At 34.8% G+C, this 20674-nt stretch overlaps 1 protein-coding gene across 1 annotated transcript in view; it reads left to right on the plus strand.

The window, feature by feature from the left end:
• The window catches only part of Cubn (Cubilin), an 882604-nt gene that overhangs the window by 596765 nt on the left and 265165 nt on the right, over positions 1-20674 (plus strand). Inside the window, exons 47-49 of the mRNA XM_068225286.1 lie at positions 629-791; positions 11763-11969; positions 16492-16583. Coding sequence (XP_068081387.1) covers positions 629-791; positions 11763-11969; positions 16492-16583 — 462 coding nt within the window. The remainder of the gene's footprint in view (positions 1-628; positions 792-11762; positions 11970-16491; positions 16584-20674) is intronic.

A 20674-nucleotide genomic window follows, 5' to 3' on the forward strand; every position in this document is an offset into this window, starting at 1 on the left:
TACTAGTATATAATCATCTTCTGATGACGAATCTGAAAGTTTATATATTTCTTCATCAGATGTAATGTTCAAAGGCTCACCCTCAGATTCATTGTCTGAAATGTCATTTAGGGTCTCAGTAATATCTTGTTCTTTCATTAGTCGATGCATAGTCATAATAACAGCTTTGTCACAACTACTATTTACGAGAAAAGTTGCACTTTGATACTATATTTCACGAAACAGTGAGGAAGTTTTGTATCAACATTCGTTGTATTCAAACACGAATAATGTAACTGATATCAAGAGGCTGCTGCCTCCTGTACAGCTAGCATGCATAACTGCCCAATTGTGACACAGAGAAAGCAGATGCCTTCTGTAGATGACAACCCAGTGCCTTATTCATTATGGCCTATGAGTATATGTTAAACTACAGTGGAGATATGACACAGCCTTGATGAACTTGAACTAATTTCTCTTTGATATGTTTAAGGCTTATGAGAAGATCATCAACAAATATTACATAACATTTGTATGTTGCAAGAAGCTATAAAACAGTTTTACATTAAGTTTCAGGCACAAGAAAGTGTGGCTTGCAATAAATAGAGATAAATTTGTTATGGTTTAATTGTTAACATTTCTCTTTCAGTTTTTCAACCATGATTTCTCTTACTTTATTACATCATTGAAATCCAACTCCTCAATACGACAAATTGAATCATCGAGCAATAAAATGAAGGTATATTACTATGCAAGGACTAGCGCAGGACACAGAGGGTTCCAAGCTACGTATCACTCAAATCAGCCAGAAGGTAAGACTTTCCACTTTGCATCTTCTGCTATTGATTTATAAGAGAAAAAGTGTATAAGAAGGAACTTTTTTTTTTTTTTTTTTAATTTCTACAATTTTATAATTTGCATTGAAAATGGATGGTGGATATCACTAGATCTATTTTTATTTTAAAAATTGTTTTAAAAGTGATTTAAAAATATAAGTATGGGAAGGTTACAGTTCCTATTGTTCAGTGTTCTTAGTTTTCCTCCTCCTCCTTCTTCATCTTCATCTTCTTTTGTTTTACTGTTATGTTAATTTACTTTAGTATATTTTGTGATTTAATTTGGTGGAGAGTGATTAGGGACCTACCACACTAACTTGCAAAGATGAGACCCCACTACCTCCTATTTATTCATCAGTTATTTTTTTACATTTTTACACATTCTACATAAAATACAAATTGCTGCCTAGTATAGACAGTGTAGGCATACTCTGTTCACCTGGAAGGATGTGGGTTTGAATCCCCGTCAAGAAGTTTAAGAACTTTAGAAATGAAGTAACTTCTTCTGGAGAAGTATATGGCCCTGAAGTCTGCTCAACCTACATAAAAAAATAAGTGCCAGCTTAATTCTTTGGGGGGGGGGGGAAAGGTGCCCAGGCTTAGAGCTCACTGCTGTATCCCACTTAGTGCTGAGGTTAGGGATGGAGGAAGCTTTTTTCTTCCACTCTTTCAAGGACCTTCATGGCCTGTGCAGAGGTAAGTTTGCTTTCTTGTACATAAAATAGTACATGTTATGTGATGGATCTCAAATATACTCACAATCTGCTGAAATTGTTCAGAATATTTTCTCCATTATTGCAACTTCTCATATCCAGTCCTGTAATATTGATTATCTCAATCCTCTGATATCCACCCAGTTTCCAGAAATTAATTTTTTTATGTGTGTGACAGATCAACAGTCTCTGCACAGGCCAGGCAATACTGAATAACATTGTGGAGTGGGACTTTAGTGTAAGAAAGAATGCAAGGTAGCTTGTGGAATGAGAGGATGTGGGGATATCGATGCCTATGCTGTCAATGGAATCCTGCTCTGTAGTCTACTTTAGTCAGTCGTGAATGTTACAGCATAGTACATAGTTTTTATATTGTTGCATTGGTTTTGTGGATAAAGGAAAATTACACAGTTTGTGACATTTTAATTGGTGTTACAGTCAAAACATGGCTGAAAACGGAAAAAGACTGTAGTAACAATGGAAGGAAAGCTTTGTACAATAAAATGATTTTTGGCAGGAGAGTCAGCAAAGAAAAATAGCTGCTGACATGGGAGTGGGAAATAGCACAGTGAATGAATGGAAAAAAAACTTATTATGGCATAGAGAAATAGTGTTCAACCCAGATTGCAACCAGCAGAATAAAAAAAAGTGTAAGATGATGAAGAATGCCATTAATGGTAAAAAAAAAAACAAGGTGCTTTATCTTTGGTTTGCCCATTGCAGAACAAAATGTTTGCTGATTTCAGGGCCAATTGTACAATACATTGCCCTCAAATTTGATAACTAATTTAGAAACAATTATGATAAATTTAAAGCGAGTGAACACTGGCTTGAGAAGTGGAAATATCATTGTGATGTTCGGAAGTTACAAATAAGTGGGGAGAAACTATCAGCCAATGAACAAGGCAAAAATAAATTCAAAGTTCTTTTACATTGACTGCTTAGCAAGGAAGGTATGTCAAGAGAACAGTGTTACAGTTGTGACAAAACTTTAAAATGCTACCAAGCTCAACTCCGACCTCAAAACTGTGCCCCTGGGTACAAGAACAAAAAAATAGAGTAATGATTTTGGCTTGTAGCAATGTTATAGGAACGTATAATTCTATAATTATAACGTATAAAACAATGAAACCAAGAGCTTTCAGAAACATTAAAAAGTTGTGCTCTTCTTTTCCTGTATGGTAAAAAAATCGGTGAATTACCTGGGTGACCTCAGCAATTTTCAGAGAATTGTTTCATAAGCACCTCATTCCAACTGTTGAAAAAAATGTTTGAAACAAATGTTCTTATAAAAAAAAATCACCAATATTAGTGCTTGGCAATGTGCCTATACGTCCTGCTGAAGATGAACCAAAAAATGGTGAAATAAAGTGTGTTTCTACCACCCAGTGTTGCACCACTAAAATAAAGAAATCAAGATAAATGAAGGTTAAAAACATTCCTGGATGTGAAAAAATCAGTAACACTATATTGAATGAGTGGATGAAGGGGGACGAAGTAAACGAGTTTACCAACAGTGACATTATAGACATGGTATCCAAAATGGAATCAACAATTCCAGAAGTAAAACCTTTCATTAGGTCACTGTGAGGCATTCATGACAATTGAACAAACTACATGGAACATCAGGAAGAAGCAACAGCCACCAACCTCATTCTTTTTATTAGGTGGAGGGATGCTCTAAGAAACTTGCAGAGAGTTAAACAAGCTATGAAACAATGTTTTTCTGAAAAGACTGTGAATAAAAGAAAAATCAACTGAAGTTTTTTATTTGTTCTATGATTTATATAATTTCTTTGCTATTTACATTTTCATACAGAAGACTTATTTGATTTTCATATGCACTGTGTAAAGTTACCATAGGCTTAATCTATCTATCTATCTATACACCAGTGTGTATATATATGTGAACATGGACGGACGGACGGACGGACGGACTGACTGACTGACTGACTGATTGACATAAAGAAATGAAATTTCGGGAATACATTTATATTAGGCTGTAGGTGCTCACTAAGGGAGGATTTTTAGATATTCCATTGCTAAGGGGGTGAAAAGGGGGGTTAAATTTAAAAATGAGGATATCTATATCTGAAAAACTCAAAAGTTTACAGAGGTAAAAATTGATATTTGGAATCTCCTTTAAAAACAAACAGACTTCTATTTTTTTGTTTTTGGAAAATCCCATTGGAGGATAAAAATAAGGGGGAAAAGCGGTTGAACACCTATTATGAGGAGACTTATATCTCAAAAACTGAAGATGTTACAGACATGAAAATTGGTCTTTGGAATCTCCTTTGAAAATAAAGAAACATGTATTTTTGTGTTTTTTGATAATCCGATGAATAGGGGTTAAACAGGAGTGACAAACGAGGTGAAATTTTACAAAGTCTATATCTGCCAATTATCTCAGATACGTAACATATTACAGATTTGAAAACTGGTGTTTGGAATTTCTTGTAAAAGTAAAGAAACATACATATTTTTTTGGGAAATCCACTTAAGGGGAACTGAAAAAGTTTTAAAATTAGCATATCTACAGTATATCTCAAAACCTTAACATGTTGCAGACGTGAAAATTGGTATTTGGAATCTCCATTAAAAGTAAGGAAACATGTATTCTTTGGTTTTCGGAAAAAACTTTTAATGGGAGGAGGGGGTGAAAGAATTGAAAAATTAGTTGAATTATTTGTATGATAATGTATGGATATATAGCAAAAAATCTAAAGATGTTACAGACGTGAAAACTGGTATTTGGAATCTCTTTTAAAAATAAGAAAACATGCTTTTGGAGGTGGGGGGGTGTAATCAAATTGGTAGGGGGGATGAAAGCGGAGATAAATTCCTTTTACGAGGATACATATATCTCAGAAACTGAAGATGTTATAGTCGTGATAATTGGTATTTGGGAACTCTTTTAAAGAAACGGGTACTGTTTGTTTTTAGAAAATTCACTTGTGTGGGGAGTGTGAAAGGATGTAAAAAAATTGAGTTCTTTTTCTGGAGAAACTTATACCTCAAAACTGAAAATTACAGATGTGGAAATTGGTATTTGGAATCTCCTTTAAAAATAAAGAAACACACATTTTTTGGGTGGGGGGAAAACCAACTTAACGGGCAGAGCTGGAGTGAAAATGGAGTTGAATTTTTTTCATGACGATACTTATATCTCAAAAACTGAGGATGTTAAAGACACGAAAATTCGTATTTGGAATGTTCCTTCAAAGTAAAGAAACACTTAATCTTTTGTGTTTGGAAAATACACATAAGGGGGGTGAATTAATTGGAAAATATGTTGAATTCTTTGTTTGAAGATACTTATATCTCAAAAATTGAAGATATTAAAAATGTGAAAATTAGTATTTTGAATCTCCTTTAAGAATAAAAAAACATACTAGGGGGGAAATCAACTTGGGGGCAGGGGCGGTGAAAACAGAGTTGAATTTTTTTTATGAGGATACTTATATCTCAAAAACTGAAGATGTTACAGGCATGAACATTTGTATTTGGGTTCTTCCTTCAAAATAAAGAAACACGGGTTCTTTTGTCTTCGGAAAATTCACTTAATGGGGGTGAATGAATTGAAAAATTAGTTGAATTCTTTGTATGAAGGTATTTAAATCTCAAAAACTAAAGATGTTAAAGACATGACAATTGGTATTTGGAATCTGGTTTAAAAATAAAGAAAAATGCCTTTTTTTTTTGGAAGGGGGGAGGGGTCAACTTAACATGCTGGAATTAAAAAGGAGTTGCATTCTTTTTATGGGTATACACATATCTAAAAATCAGAAGATGTTAGAGGCATAAACATTTGTATTTGGAATCTTCTTTGAAAGTAAAGAAACATATGTTCTTTTGTCTTTGAAAAATCTACTTTAGGGGCTGAATGAATTGAAAAATTAGAATTATTTTTGTTTTTATGAGAGTACATATATCTCAAAAATTAAAGATGTTAAAGACGTGAAAATTGGTATTTACATTTTCCTTTAAAAATAAAGGAACATGCACTTTTAGGGAGAGGGAAATCAACTGAATGGGTAGGAAGGGGGGGAAGTTGAAAAAAGAATTTAATTACTTTTAGGAGGATACTTATATCTCAAAACTGAAGATGTTACAGACGCAAAAATTAGTTTTTGGAATCTCCTTTAAAAATAAAGAAAAACGCATTTGCTTTTTCTCGGAAAATCAACGTAAGGGGTGGGGGGTTGAAAATAAGCTGTTACAGACGTGGAAATTGGTATTTTGAATTTCCTTTCCTTTAAAAAAAAAAACTCATATTTTTTGTTTTCCGAATGTCCACTTAAGGCAGGAGAGGGGTGGAAAGAAGTGAAGAATAAGTTGCATTTTTTGAATTTTTCTTATGAGTATACATTTATCTCAAAAACTGAAGGTGTTACAGATGTACAGACATGAAAACTGGTATTTGGAATCTTCTTTAAAAATAATGAAACACGTAGTTTTTTGTTTTCGGAAAATCCAGACGTGAAAATTGGTACGGTATTTGGAATCTGCTTTAAAATAAAGAAACATGTATTTTTGTATTTGTATTTGGATGGGGGAAGGACTGATCATGGTGTTAAATTATTTTTATGGGGATACATATGTGTAGATGTGACAGATGTGGAAATAAGTATTTGGAATCTCCTTTAAAAATAAAAGAACATGTATTTATTTTTTCCACTTGAGAGAAGACTGTTCCTCACATGCTCACATGTACACTTCTATGTCAAATGGTTGTCTTTGCTCCAAAAGGTAATACCACAAACATGGTTTACAAATAATTTCTGGTGTAAATGAAACACACTTTTTGGGTGAGTTTTTCTACTTTAGGAATTTTCGGATAATGTCTTAGTACAATGCCGAGAAACGATTACTTTGATCAAATTATGAAATCCACCTAAGCAAAGCCGCGGGTAAGTGCTAGTTATGTATGAAATAAAACTTAGAACTGTTTGTATCAACTCAGCTGTATTTTAATGATGATCTCTGATATCCCTGTTTTGCATTATCTGGATCACCCGGCACCATGTTAGTCCAGATATCAGAGATTTTACTGTGGTTCAGCATGAAGTAGTAACATGTGGTCAGCTGCCAGGCTTTGAATAAGTAGTAAGTGTGAATGAGATAAAAACAGTGCAACATGTTAGATTACACTAGTCTGCAAAATATAATTTTCTCCTCTGATTCATACATACATATCCTACGTCGTTCCATCTTAAGCGATAGGTCAGGGAATGAACCTCCGTAACTTAATGGTTAGCGTGCTGGCCTTTGGTCACAGGGATCCCAGGTTTGATTTCCGACAGGGTCAGGTTAATTCAGCTGGAACGGGGACTGGATGTATATGTCGCCTTCATCATCATTTCGTCCTCATAACGACACACAGGTTGCCTACGGGCCTCAAATCAAAAGACCTGCATCTGGCAAGCCAAACTTGTCCTCGGACACCCCCAGTACTAAAAGCCATATGTCATTTCATTTCATTTCATTTTCATACCTAGCTTAGTTGTGTTAAGTTCAAATTTGTTTCTGCTTTTTCCATATCGCATAAGGATTTTTCACAGTAGCCTTATCATTTCCTGTAAAATCATGATTTTGGTCACATTTTACTAGATTCTGATACTCCTAAAAGATCTGGAAAAATAAAGATTCTATAAACAAACATTAATATATCTCGTGCTGATTTCAAATCTGCTTTCTGTTTTTTTCATATCACATAAGTATTTTTCACAACAGCTGCATCATTTATGTTAATATCATGCTTTTGATCACATTCCACTAAATTTTGATACCCCTTAAAAATCAGGAAAAAAGAAAATTGATTTAATAGGTAAATGACTTCTGAGGTTTGAGATGTTATAGGTGATGGTAAATAAATTTAACTTGCTGAATTCAGTGCCAGAGTCTGGGATTCTTACAGTATACAAAACTAATGTCATAATAGTTAGGTTTTACCTAATAAAGTGCACTGTAAAATAGACAAAAACCACCAAGCAGGATGACCCTGTGGTTAGGGGCGTGCAGCTGTGAACTTGCATTCAGGAGATGGTGGGTTCGAACCCCAGTGTTGGCAGCCTTGAAGAAGATTTTCCATGGTTTACCATTTTCACACCACTCCTAGCCCTTTCCTATCCCATCGTTGCCATAAAACCTATCTGTGTCGGTGCAACGGAAAGCCAATTGTTCTAGAAGAAAAAACGTGTTCATCATAAAACAGACTACCTACATACTATACCTGTATAAAGCACCACTTGAAGGAAAACGTTTTTTCTTTGACTGGAATAAGGGTTGTGTTGACTGATGTTTATAGCCATGTTTTGTAGTTCCCCTTTTCAAGCACCAGCAGTAGTCAGCCAACATTGCAATATTCCACCATCCCTGGTATCTTCTTTCCATTTCCTTTATTTGCTGGTGGAATCTTTTATCCTTCTCATCACTTAGAGCTTCCAAATTGTCAGGGAAATAGTCTAGACGATCATTCAAGAAGTGGAGTTTTGAACTCATGTTGCAGCCCAGAGCTTGAAATCATTTCAACATATTGTTTGCAATTGTTTTATAGTTTGTGTATAGTACATATATTTCTTAACACAATAGCAGAGAAAACAAAGAGAACAACACCATACCATGGATAATACTACACAGACGGTGTGTACACAAATAGTGACATCTGCTTGAAGATACAACAACACAGTTAACAGCATGAATATTTTCTCTCTGGTTGATCGTTGAACAAAATAATGGTATTATCTTCCCCAAGTTTTCTCTCTTCTCCTTTCTGAGTAATCTTTTTCTCAATTGATTCTCATTTTCAGATTGCCTCTGAATAGGGTAGTGTACCAAAGCCTGTCATTCTGTTCATTTTGTTTGTCCACCTTTTTCTCTAGAAAATGTACTACTGTTGATCCTATTTTGTTCCGTCTGTCCACCCCTCCCTTCAAACACCTTGCTGCTGGTGACCCTCCCTAGCTTTAGTGATTTTTGCTATTAAGTCCTTCCATGTTATTTTAGGCTTGCAATTTCATTCTGTTTGTCCACCACTCCTCAGTCACTCCCTCCTTCAGTGACCTCTGTAGTTGAGCCCTTCAGTCTCATTCTAGGCCTGTTATTTCATTCTATCTGTCCACCACTCCTCTCCAAACTCTTTACCGCTGACAACACCCTGTGCTTATAACTACAGTTATTGAGTCCTTCCCTATCATTCTAGGTTTGGTATAATGTTCTGTCAGTTCACCACTCCACTTCTAACTCAGGGGCATAACTAACAGGTCCACAGAGCCATTCTATAGTGTGTGTACCTGAATACTTGAAATGAAACCAGTGAGCATATTCTGAGCCAAATTAAATTATGCAATGTAAAAATAATTTACATATTTTGTACTGATGTAATATCTAAACATCACCTACTTACAGATATGACTTTTTTTTTTTTTTTTTTTTTTTTACAATTTGCTTTGTTGCACTGACACAGACAGTCTTATGGTGACAATGGGACAGGAAAGGATTAGGAGTGGGAAGAAATCAACCGTGGTCTTGATTAAGGTAGAGCCCCAGCATTTGTCTGGTGTGCAAATGGGAAACCACTGTAAACCATGTTCAGGGCTGCCGACAGTGGGGTTCAAGCCTACTATCTCCCAAAACGTTACATAAACTTATGCGTCACAGGGTGGATATAATTTGGTGAATCCCCAAGCTGTGTATTAACTGGCCGGCAGCTGGACTGGGACATGCATGCACGAGCACTAAAATATCAACGCAATGAACCTGATTGTCAGTCAGTATTGCCAAGTCTTCTGAGGTAATTCCCCACATTCATTGTAGGTTGTAGGCTTTAATTACATCATCCCTCCCCTCCTGTTGAACTCAAATTGCATACTTGATTGCATCACATCATTCAAAAGGAAATTCCCAACCTGCAATTTGAATCAGATCAGGATGGAAATTCACAATCAGTTGTGATCAGTTAAGTTGGTGACTTGATGATGTGTGTACAGTTGTACATTGTTGTTGTTTTGTTGGGTCATCAGTTCATAGACTGGTTTGATGCAGCTCTCCATGCCACTCTATCCTGTGCTAAGCTTTTCATTTCTACGTAACTATTACATCCTATATCTGCTCTAATCTGCTTGTCATATTCATACCTTGGTCTACCCCTACCATTTTTACCACCTACACTTCCCTCAAAAACTACTGAACAAGACCTGCATGTCTTAAGATGTGCCCTATCATTCTGTCTCTTCTTCTTGTCAAATTTAGCCAAAATGATCTCTCGCCAATTTGATTCAGTATCTCTTCATTTGTGATTAGATCTATCCACCTCACCTTCAGCATTCTTCTGTAACACCACATTTCAAAAGCTTCTATTCTCTTTCTTTCTGAGCTAGTTATCGTTATTGTTTCACTTCCATACAGTGCCACTATCCAGACATAAGTCTTCAAAAAAATCTTTCTAATTCCTTTATCAAAGTGAACAAATTTCTTTTCTTAAAAAAGACCATTCTTGCTTATGCTGTCTGCATTTTATGTCCTCCTTACTTCTGTCATTGTTGGTTATTTTACTGCCCAAGTAACAATGTTCATCGTCCGACTCGTTGGCTGAACGGTCAGCGTACTGGCCTTCGGTTCAGTGGGTCCCGGGTTCGATTCCCGGCCGGGTCGGGGATTTTAACCTTAATTGGTTAATTCCAATGGCACGGGGGCTGGGTGTATGTGTTGTCTTCATCATCATTTCATCCTCATCACGACGCGCAGGTCACCTACGGGTGTCAAATAGAAAGACCTGCACCTGGCGAGCCGAACCCCTCCTGGGACATCCCGGCACTAAAAGCTATACGACATTTCAATGTTCATCTACTTTCTTTTTAGACTTCCTAATCTAATATTACCTGCATGACCTGATTTCGTTCGACTGCACTCCATTATTTTTGTTTTGGACTTATTTATTTTCATCTTGTACTCCTTATCCAAGACTCTGTCCATACCATTCAAGCATATCTCTAGATCTTCTGCAGTATCAGATAAAATAACGATATCATCGGCAAATCTCGGGGTTTTGATTTCCTCTCCTTGGATTGTGATTCCCGTTCCAAATTCCTCTTTTATTTCCTTTTGGAGCCTGTTCTATATAAACATTGAAAAGCAGGGGGACAAACTGTAGCCTTGCCTCACTCCTTTTCAGCCAACATCTGTTCTGTTACCTCTTGAGATGACCCTACTTAATTCATTTATGTATAATATTGCAATGAAATACTTTTGGATGTGTCCGTCTCCATGGCTAAATGGTTAGCGTGCTGGCCCTTGGTCACTGGGGTCCCGGGTTTGATTCCCGGCAGAGTCGGGAATTTTAACCATAATTGGTTAATTTTGCTGGCACAGGGGATGGGTGTATGCATTGTCTTCATCATCATTTCATCCTCATCACGACGCGCAGGTTACCTACGGGAGTTAAATCAAAAGACCTGCATCTGGCGAGCCAAACATGTCCCTGGCACTAAAAGCCATACGCCATTTCATTTCACTTCTGGATGTAGTTTACTGCTCTAAGAATTCTTGTAAATACAAGGTAACTTTTGAAAATGTAATTTTTAATAATTTTGATAAGCTGCAGGGAAAGATTATCAGAGGCAGTAGAGTGCTGACCTTCTCAGTTCAGATTGACTCAGTCCAGTGGTATTTGAAGGTGTGTTCTAATACATCAGCCTCAAGATGATAGATACACTAGCACATAAGAGATATCCTACAAGACAAAATGTTAGCACCTCGGCATCTCTGAAAACAATAAAAGAAGTTAGTGGAACATATAAGCTCAAAATATCTAATTAATATGTTATAAGCCAAAAATGTATAAAATTAAAGTGCTAAGTTAACTTATTATTGTATTCATTGGTTTGAAATAGATTGAGATTAATTTTATTGGCTTGGATAAAAATGTTCAAATATGTAGGTATCTATCAATGGAGGCCTTTGTGTTAAGATACTGTTAAAAGCTACTCTCCATTCTAAATAGATAAAAGTTATGAACATTGTTATGAAATCTCTTTATTCTGAATTATTTATTTATTCTAACCAATAACCACTCATAAAAATGTTAATTAAATGTAGTTAATTTTTACTTCTTTTCTAATTTCTAAAGTCTTTCATTGTATTAACTTATTGTCAGGCTTTATATTATACAGATTATTTGTAAACTCCTTTACAAGCTAAACATTGTTAAATAACTGTAATATTTTCTTTTCAGTTTGTGGAGGTGATATACTGCAAGATTCTGGAACAATTTCTTTATCAGCTTCCAGAGATAATATCAGACCACTGTACTGTGAATGGAGACGAACAAATACAAACCCTGGGAATCAGACATTTGCTATAATCATATCAAATGCTATCATAGGTTATAGCATCAGCAGTCCTTGTTTCTATAGAGGAACAAAGCTGTATGCTTATGTAGGTAAGTACACAAATCCAAATGACCAATTCAGTCATGAACTTGCTGACAGTATTCATCCTCATGGGAGGGGATAGCTAGTTTTATCAATGGTAAGTAAATCAAATTCAGAAATATTTGACTCTATAAATAAGTAAATTCAGGTTAGATTCAAGATTCAAGATTCAAGATACCCGTCTCCCTTTATCTCAAAATCATAGATTAGGGAGAGGGTATTATTTATTGTAATCGTTCCATAATTTCATAATTTGTGATACATGCCGTATACAAAATTAGGAATAACTTAAATAACTATTGTGAATATTGTTAATAATTGGTACATGCGATAAATGTTCGTATAAGACAGGTGCATAGAAATTGAACAGAGAAAGAATACTATAAACTGAATGTTGGACTTCCATTCATATATAGTATTATGGCAGAAAGAAACACCAAAACATCTATTTATAGTGCTAAAAATTCAGGTTAGATTAACCTACATTCCCCTAAGGATTCCAGCATTATATTTATCTCTTTGATAATGATTGAGTTGAACATTTAAATGGCAATCATCTTAATAAACTACCTTTCTAATTAACCCAGTTTAATTTCTGAGCTCTAGCATGAATTGATTTGAGGGTCTAAATGTATTTAGCCTCTCTATAACAACTGGAATGACAAAGGGTTAAAATTAAAATTCCATTCTCAGCCATCCTAGAAGAGTTTTCTATTTCAATAACTCAAGGCTAATATCTGGTTTCTACCAAACATGCACAGCACATGTGCATCTTTCCCTTACTCTGTGCTCACATCAAGAGAAATATCAGTCACTGATAGACATCACAAGTTGTTGGTGATGGTTGTCTTGAGATGCAAAATAAGAGGACTCCTCATATGCATTAAATATAACCAAGATGCTCCAAGCATTTTGCATGAAATAACACCATTTTCTTTTTTGTTAATCTGCCTGAAATTATAGGGAACCATAAGGATCCAGAATATTATCACAAAATTTAAAAATAATAACCTTCAACAGTTATGAACAAAGGAAATGAAATACAAATACAAAAAAAAAAAAAGGAAGTAGTGTGATTTGTGGCACTTGAATGCATTAACGTGAGGATGAATGTAAATGGTGTCTGCAAGATCAGTATGGAAAGGAACAAACAAGTGAAAGTCAGACCAAGAAACAGGAACATGAGTAGAAAAACATGGTAGAATAAAGCCAATGACAGAAAAGAGGAGGAACAGAAAGCTGGGAAAGAGGAACAGGGTCACTGGAGGCTGAGAAGAGATGGATGTGCAAGAACTGGGATTGTTGGAGAGAAAGCCAGACTATGTGAATACAGCAGTGCATTTATATATGGAGATTATCCTTGTCTTTTTGTGTCTTCATATTTGTCCTGGTCTCTACTTTCTGTTGTTTCCTCATCTGATGCAGATCTGTCATTATGTTTATCCCTTTCTATATTCCTATTCATGTTCGCGTCTTTCTATGTACAGTAGAGTCTCGTTAATCCGAACTAATTGGGACCGGAGTCTGTTCGGATTACGAAATTTTCGGATTAACCGGAGAATATCTTCTAATAATAATGCTATTGTTTTTACGTCCCGCTAACTACTTTTATGGTTTCCAGAGATGACTAGGTGCCGGGATTTGGTATATTATTGTAACTACTCGTACGAGTACGTAAACACCACTTTATTCATCCACCTCAATTTAATGTTATAACATTATTTTGGCTTCATGCAGATGATGTTTAAATTACCTCTGCTAAATCTCCAAGTAATTTTTACTGTAATAGGTCCTAAAATAAAATTAGAACTCGATATCTTCTCTTATTCAGGACACAAGATTCAGAGCAATGGATAACTGACATTACTATAATGTAAATAGTAACTTTTGTATTCCAGGATGCTAATATTAGCATACCACGTTCCTACATGCAAAATAACAGCCATTGCATTTGTTAATTTTTTTTTAAAGAATAATAATGGCTTTACATCCCACTAACGACTTTTTCGGTTTTCGGAGAGGCCGAAGTGCCGGAATTTAGTCCTGCAGGATTTCTTTTACGTGCCAGTAAATCTATTACACGAGGCTGACGTATTTGAGCACCTTCAAATACCACCGGACTGAGCCAGGATCGAACCTGCCAAGTTGAGGTCAGAAGGCCAGCGCCTCAACCGTGTGAGAAAAATAGTTTCCACAATACAGTACATACTGTAATTTGAAATGTCCATTCTTTAGCAGTTACATTAATAAAACACTGTAAGAAATTACAGTAGGGTAGTTAAGAACCTGTAGAGGAAAAAACGATTAAAACCAGGTTATAACTCGTCTCCTTACATAACGTTAAATTATTCCAGTAAAATATGACTAATAAAATGCAAGTAAATCTTCATTCTATAATAAGTTCTTTCATTTCAATTAGGAGATTTTTTTTTTTTTTTTTAATATTTTAGTTCGAATTAACCAGACTTTCGGATTAACGGAGTTTGGATTAACGAGACTCTAGTGTATAACTTGGTGTTTAATTATCCTGATGGATCCCTTTAGTGCTGTTAGGACAATGGCATGGATGATATTATTTATGCAATCATATTGATAGCCAATTTTGTATCTCATTAGACAATATTTCCCTGTACCCTGGAAACTAAGTTGTTTCCATGTTTTGACAGTCCTTTTTCTTCTAGATGGTAACATTAGTAGTGTTCCTTGTTCTAGATGAAATAAATAAATAAATAAATAAATAAATAAATAAATAAATAAATAAATAAATAAATAAATAAATAAATAAATAAATAAATAAATAAATATAAATAAGTAAGTAAGTAAGTAAGTAAGTAAGTAAGTAAATAAATAAATAAATAAATAAATTTATTTTTGCATTTAGGGCTGTCACCTAGGTGGCGGATTTCCTATCAGTTGTTTATCTAGTCTTTTCTTAAACAATTTTAAAGAAGGGGGACACTTACCTATGTCTTTTAGTAATTTTTTCCAATGCCTAATTCATCTTTCTAGAAACAAATATGTGTTCCACTTTGTTGTCCACTGAATTTATCATTCCTACTTTTAAAAACTCCATTCAAGCTTATTTATTTACTAATGTAATTCCACTCCATATCTCCACTGACTGCTCAGCATATGTTACTTAATAGTGCAGCTTGACTCCTTACTCCTAAGTCTTCACATCCCAAAGTTTACATTTTCATAATACCGCTCTTTTATCAGAAATCACCCAGAACAAATCATGCTGTTTTCCTCTGGACCTTTTCCAGTTCTCAAATCTAGTAATCCCATACATTGGTACCATACTTTAATTGATGTCTTACCAGTGATATGTATGCCCTCTCCTTTACATCCTTACTACAACTGCTAAATACCTTCATAACCGTATAAAGAGATACATAACTTTAATTTACATTCCCATTCATGTGATTACCCCATTGAACTCTCCTCATATTAACACCTAGGTACGTACATTAACTCCATGATGTACTTGCACCCCACCAACACAGTAATTAAAACTGAGAGGACTTCTCTTGCTTAAACTTATAACCTGGCTTTTCAACTTGTTTATCATCATACCACCATGTGCTGTCCATCTCACAGTTACAGTACTACTACAACTACTACTGCTGCTCTATCGCCTAGCTTTAAGACAAGTGATAATACCATTATGATCATTTAGAAAGAATAAAACATCTGATTATACAGGGCGATTCATATAAATCTTTACCATTGAGTTACTGTATAATTTCCCTATGGATATAATTATAAACTTGAAATTGAATATTATGATCTCAGCGGCTCAGGGAGAATGTTTATTTGTACTCTATTGTTGACTGTTATTGGCTGTTACTGCATAAATTAACTTATGTAGTTCACAGTTTCTAGTTTTCATCGTCATATAATAAACATGCAGTTCTCCCTTTGACAGCACGTTTTTGTGCTGAAAATGTATTGGAAGACAAATTCTCTGATGAAACACAATGGGTATTCCAAAGAAAATTCAGTGAGCATGGTGTTCCAACAAAGCAAAGCTGGAGATAACGGGCTCGCTCCTAAATGAAAGCGGAAAACACAAATGTACAATGAGTCAAGCTTGTGTTACTGATGTTGAAGGATGTTTAGTCAACTCACAAAAGAAATCATTGTGCCAACTAAGCTAGAAGACAGGCCACTCATATGGCACATACCAGAGGGCAGCAGTACAAGTGTTCTTTTTGATTCAGAAGCTATTAAGTCATTAAAATAGTAAATGTTTATATGGGTGGGATTGTTAACAATTCTCTGTGACTAGCCATCTTGTTTACTGATAAAAGAAGAAAAGAAATGTATTTTGAATGTGTACATGGTGCTGTCATAAGTTAACTTAGTTAAAAGTAGAAATCTTACCAGCCATGTGATAGAAAGATGACTCATATATATTAATCAGTGATGAGCTAAATCCTAAAGTATCAGTGGTTGTCCATGTTTTGAATGTCTCATTAAGATCCTCTTTCTTCTAGGTGATAACATTGTGTTATGTTCCTGTTCCAGATGAGAACTCTTTTCTTCTAACAGAAGTATGTCGAAACATTACACAGGGGCCAGTCATCATTTTAAGTCCATTTTTATCTACAACATTCGTGGTAAGATTTATTTTTATCTACAGTGTGTAGGCTAATAATGGTCATTCTGTGTGAACATCAAAAATAAAAATGATTAATCAGATTATGAAGGAGTCATTATTTACTGTCATATATGTGTTTAAATGGGTGAATAACCAAAAAGTTACTTCCAAAATGTATATCAGATGCCAAGATGACATGCTTATCTCATAGTTATTAAGTGATCATGTAGAAATATATGGATAAACTCTTGCAGATTGAGTGTTCAAAGTCATATTGACTACAGCCAGTGACAATGCTGTTGAATAGTACAATGTTTCAGCAATTAAAATTACTTGCTTATTTGGGCTATACCTAAATTGAAATTTTATTTACAACCAGCTATTTAATACATTACAATATACTCATTGGATTGTAGTATAATCAGGAAGTATCTTAAATAATGGGTCATGTTTCGTTAGGCATAGCGAACATCATCAGCCATTAATGCACAAAGAATAGGTCAGGGCCCTGGGTTTAAAAATGGTCAAAACAGTATCCTCATATCAAAAGAGCAACCGTGTCGTAATAAAAGAGTGATCATCAATGATCAACACATTATAAACAATAGACTTGTGAATGTAACAAAATATGTGCAAAATAAATGTTTATCGTGAAATGCTTAACAATAAACAATCTGTAAAATAAAAACAATCATGGGGTTGCTAAAGTATGACAGTAGGCGTTGTGGAATTAAAATGTACCACCAATGCTGAAGCGTGGATTAAATAAAAAATTATGAGGTTGGAATTCCTTCAAATTGATTAAAAATTAAGTTAAAATAGGGTTCTTTGAATGATCGCATTTCCAAGTTGAACCAGTCAAAAGGCACATAACAGCAATACAGACTAAGGTTTATGTATAACGTGAACACCAATGTTTGTGAATTCCATAGGAGAGACACAATCTTGATACCACAAGAGTTCAAGTTGAGCTAGTCAATATGCATGTGCTAGCAATAAGACTAGGAAACTGTATGTGACGTGGAACACCAAATAGTGGACTCCTTATAATTTACGACAATCTTGAACAGAGGGGAACTCTAGCAATCCTTAGGTGAAAGAGAGCAGATAATGGCGCGTATTGGAGTTTGGAATCTAAAAAAGAAAAAAAGGGGGAATGAAAGTTGAATTGATGAAAAGGAAAAAATTGAAAAAGGGGCTTACCTCTGGAGCTGGTATGAGGTGTCAGCTAGCCTTGGCTGCGTGAAGCAAACTGGCGAGTAGCCTTATTATGCTTCTAGTATTGTATACGTATGTATATGTGGAGGCAGGAAGTGAGTCATGTGAGGAGGGGGAAGCGGTGCGGCCAATGCCTTGGGCAGGTCAGATGTACGCGGAGAGGACATAACACGAAGGGATGGTGGAACAGTAGCTGTTGTTACAGAAGGAATGTTTTTAGCGGTTTTATAATTAAAGATATTCATAAAATTATTTTTATTTATATTGCAAAGAGAAAGTAGTTCTGGAATTTTTTCGATTATTGGTTAGTTTCTGAAGTGACATTTAAATTTTGATTGCCGTTAAAGTGCTGGTCTAAAAATATGTTGGTGTTCTCAAACTCTGTCATCAGTTTACTTTTATTAACATATTTTAAGATTTGAAGATCTTTTTCAATTGTCGTAAAACTGTGACCAGTCTCTTCCATATGGGTGCTCATGGTGGAATACTTGTTGTGTTTTGAGTGTTGTAATGTTCAAGGTATCCGTTCGGAAAGCTACGTCCAGTCTGTCCGATATAAGAAAACCAAAGTTCGAGAATTTATTGTAATTGATGTTAACTGTGTTAGAGTTGTAGAATATATTACAGTTTGTGTACCGGGTTCTATAAGCGATATTGATATCATATTTCTTTAGTGAGTTAGTGACTTGAAATAAGCCTGGGTTCGTGTAAGTAAAAGCAGCAAATTTTTTTGGGGGGGCTTGTCCAGGATCAACTTGCCTGCAGTTCTTAATTTTATCTTGTTGATGATTTTATTAATTATCAATGGATTATATCCATTAATTCTGGCTAAATCCTTGATGTAATTTAGCTCTTATGGTTTTCAGTTGTAAGCGGGATCTTTAACGCTCTATAGACAAGACTAAAAAATGCAGCCTGTTTATGGGATTGCAGATGTAAGGAATCATTTCTTATAGTGAGTTCAAAGAACCATTGACTTCATCTTCCTTAGTGAACTTGACATCATTGTCAAGCTCATTAAGGGATGCTAGTACATTGTGACTATCATTTTTCCATGTATCTATAATGGCAAAAGTGTCATCAACAAATCTTATTCATAATTGAAGACCATTGATATTATTGATTATTTTGTTATTTTCCAAATCATCTATACAAATATTAGCTAGAATACCCGAAATCAAGTCACCCATTGCTAGGCCCTTTTGGTGATATATTCTATTGTTGAAGGTGAAATAGTTATTGTTAAGCACAAATTCTAACAATCTCATGAAATTATCTATTTTGCATTTGTTCAGGTTACTATGTTTTAAAAGATTCATTTTAATAATCTTGACAGTTTTATTTATCGGAATATTGGAACACATATTGGTAATATCATAAGATACCATTATGTGATTATGCTTGAGATTAAATTTTGATAATTTTTCACAGAACTCGACAGAATGGTAAAAATGGTAAAAAGTGTAAACATTTGTTAAAAAACTTTTTTCGCAAGTGGCTTTATGTTGCACCGACACAGATAGGTCTTATGGTGATGATGGGATAGGGAAGGTCTAGGAATAGGAAGGAAGCAGCCGTGGGCTTAATTAAGGTACAGTCCCAGCATTTGCTTGGTTGAAAATGGGAAACCATGGAAAACTCTCTTCAGGGCTGCCTACAGTGGGGTTTGAACCCACTATCTCCCAGATGCAAGCACACAACGCGCACCCCTAACCGCATGGTCAACTCACCTGGTAAAAAAATAATAAATATCGTACATTTGAAAATATAATAGACTATATGAAATTGGACTTACAAAATATGAGATTTTTATTAAAGTAAAGTGTACATATCTAACCAGAACATGACGATGTTAAAGAAAGACAGAAGATGTTGGAGATGGTAGTGGTGATTATTGTTTTAAGGGACAAAACAATGTGTAGACAGAATATTGACAATACATCATCAAATCTTAAAATAATAATAATAATAATAATAATAATAATAATAATAATAATAATAATAATAATAATAATAATAAACCAGTCAATAACTGATCTGCATTTAGGGCTGTCACCCAGGTGGCAGATTCACTATCAATTGTTTACCTAGTCTTAAATGATTTCAAAGAACTTGGCAATTTATTGAACATTTCCCTTCATAAATTATTCCAGTCCCTAATTCTTCTTGCTATACATGAATATTTGCCCCAATCTGTTCTCTATAATTCCAAATTTATCTTCTTATTATGATCTTTCCTACCTTTGAAAGTTCAAGCTTATTTGTCTAATAATTTCATTCCACACCATCTCTTCACTGACAGATTGGAACATACCACACAGTCAAGAAGCTCATCTCCTTACTCACATGTCTTCCCAGCCCAAAGTTTGCAACATTTTCTTAACACTCCTCTTACTTACAGTGATCTCCTTGAGGTACTATCACCCCATCAACATGGTAATTAAAAGTGAGAGGATTTCTCACCATGTTGAGACTTACATCCTTACTTTTCATCTCATTTACCACCATACCATTCTTCTGCTGTCCATCTCACAATATCTATGTATTTATTTATTGAATGATGAACATAACAAGCTTTAATCCAGTTACAATGTTCATAAATAGAAATAAAAATTTCACTATTCAATGTTAATTAAACACAAACAAATAAAAACTGAGGACTACAATGAACTACACAATTCAGATTGTAGGATTCCGAACAAGAATACAATAAATTGTTATTACAGTGGAAAATAATACAGGCTAATATGTTTAGTCATGAAATTAAATTATGAGATTAGTCTTACAAGAGAGAGTATGAAATAAACATGACGCGTATGCAAAAGAATATTCTGAGAAGAGAAATAGAATGTTTAACTTATAGGTAATTTAAAAACTGTGGATTCAAATACA

The sequence above is a fragment of the Anabrus simplex genome, chromosome 1, assembly GCF_040414725.1.
Source record: "Anabrus simplex isolate iqAnaSimp1 chromosome 1, ASM4041472v1, whole genome shotgun sequence".
Classification (NCBI taxonomy): domain Eukaryota; kingdom Metazoa; phylum Arthropoda; class Insecta; order Orthoptera; family Tettigoniidae; genus Anabrus; species Anabrus simplex.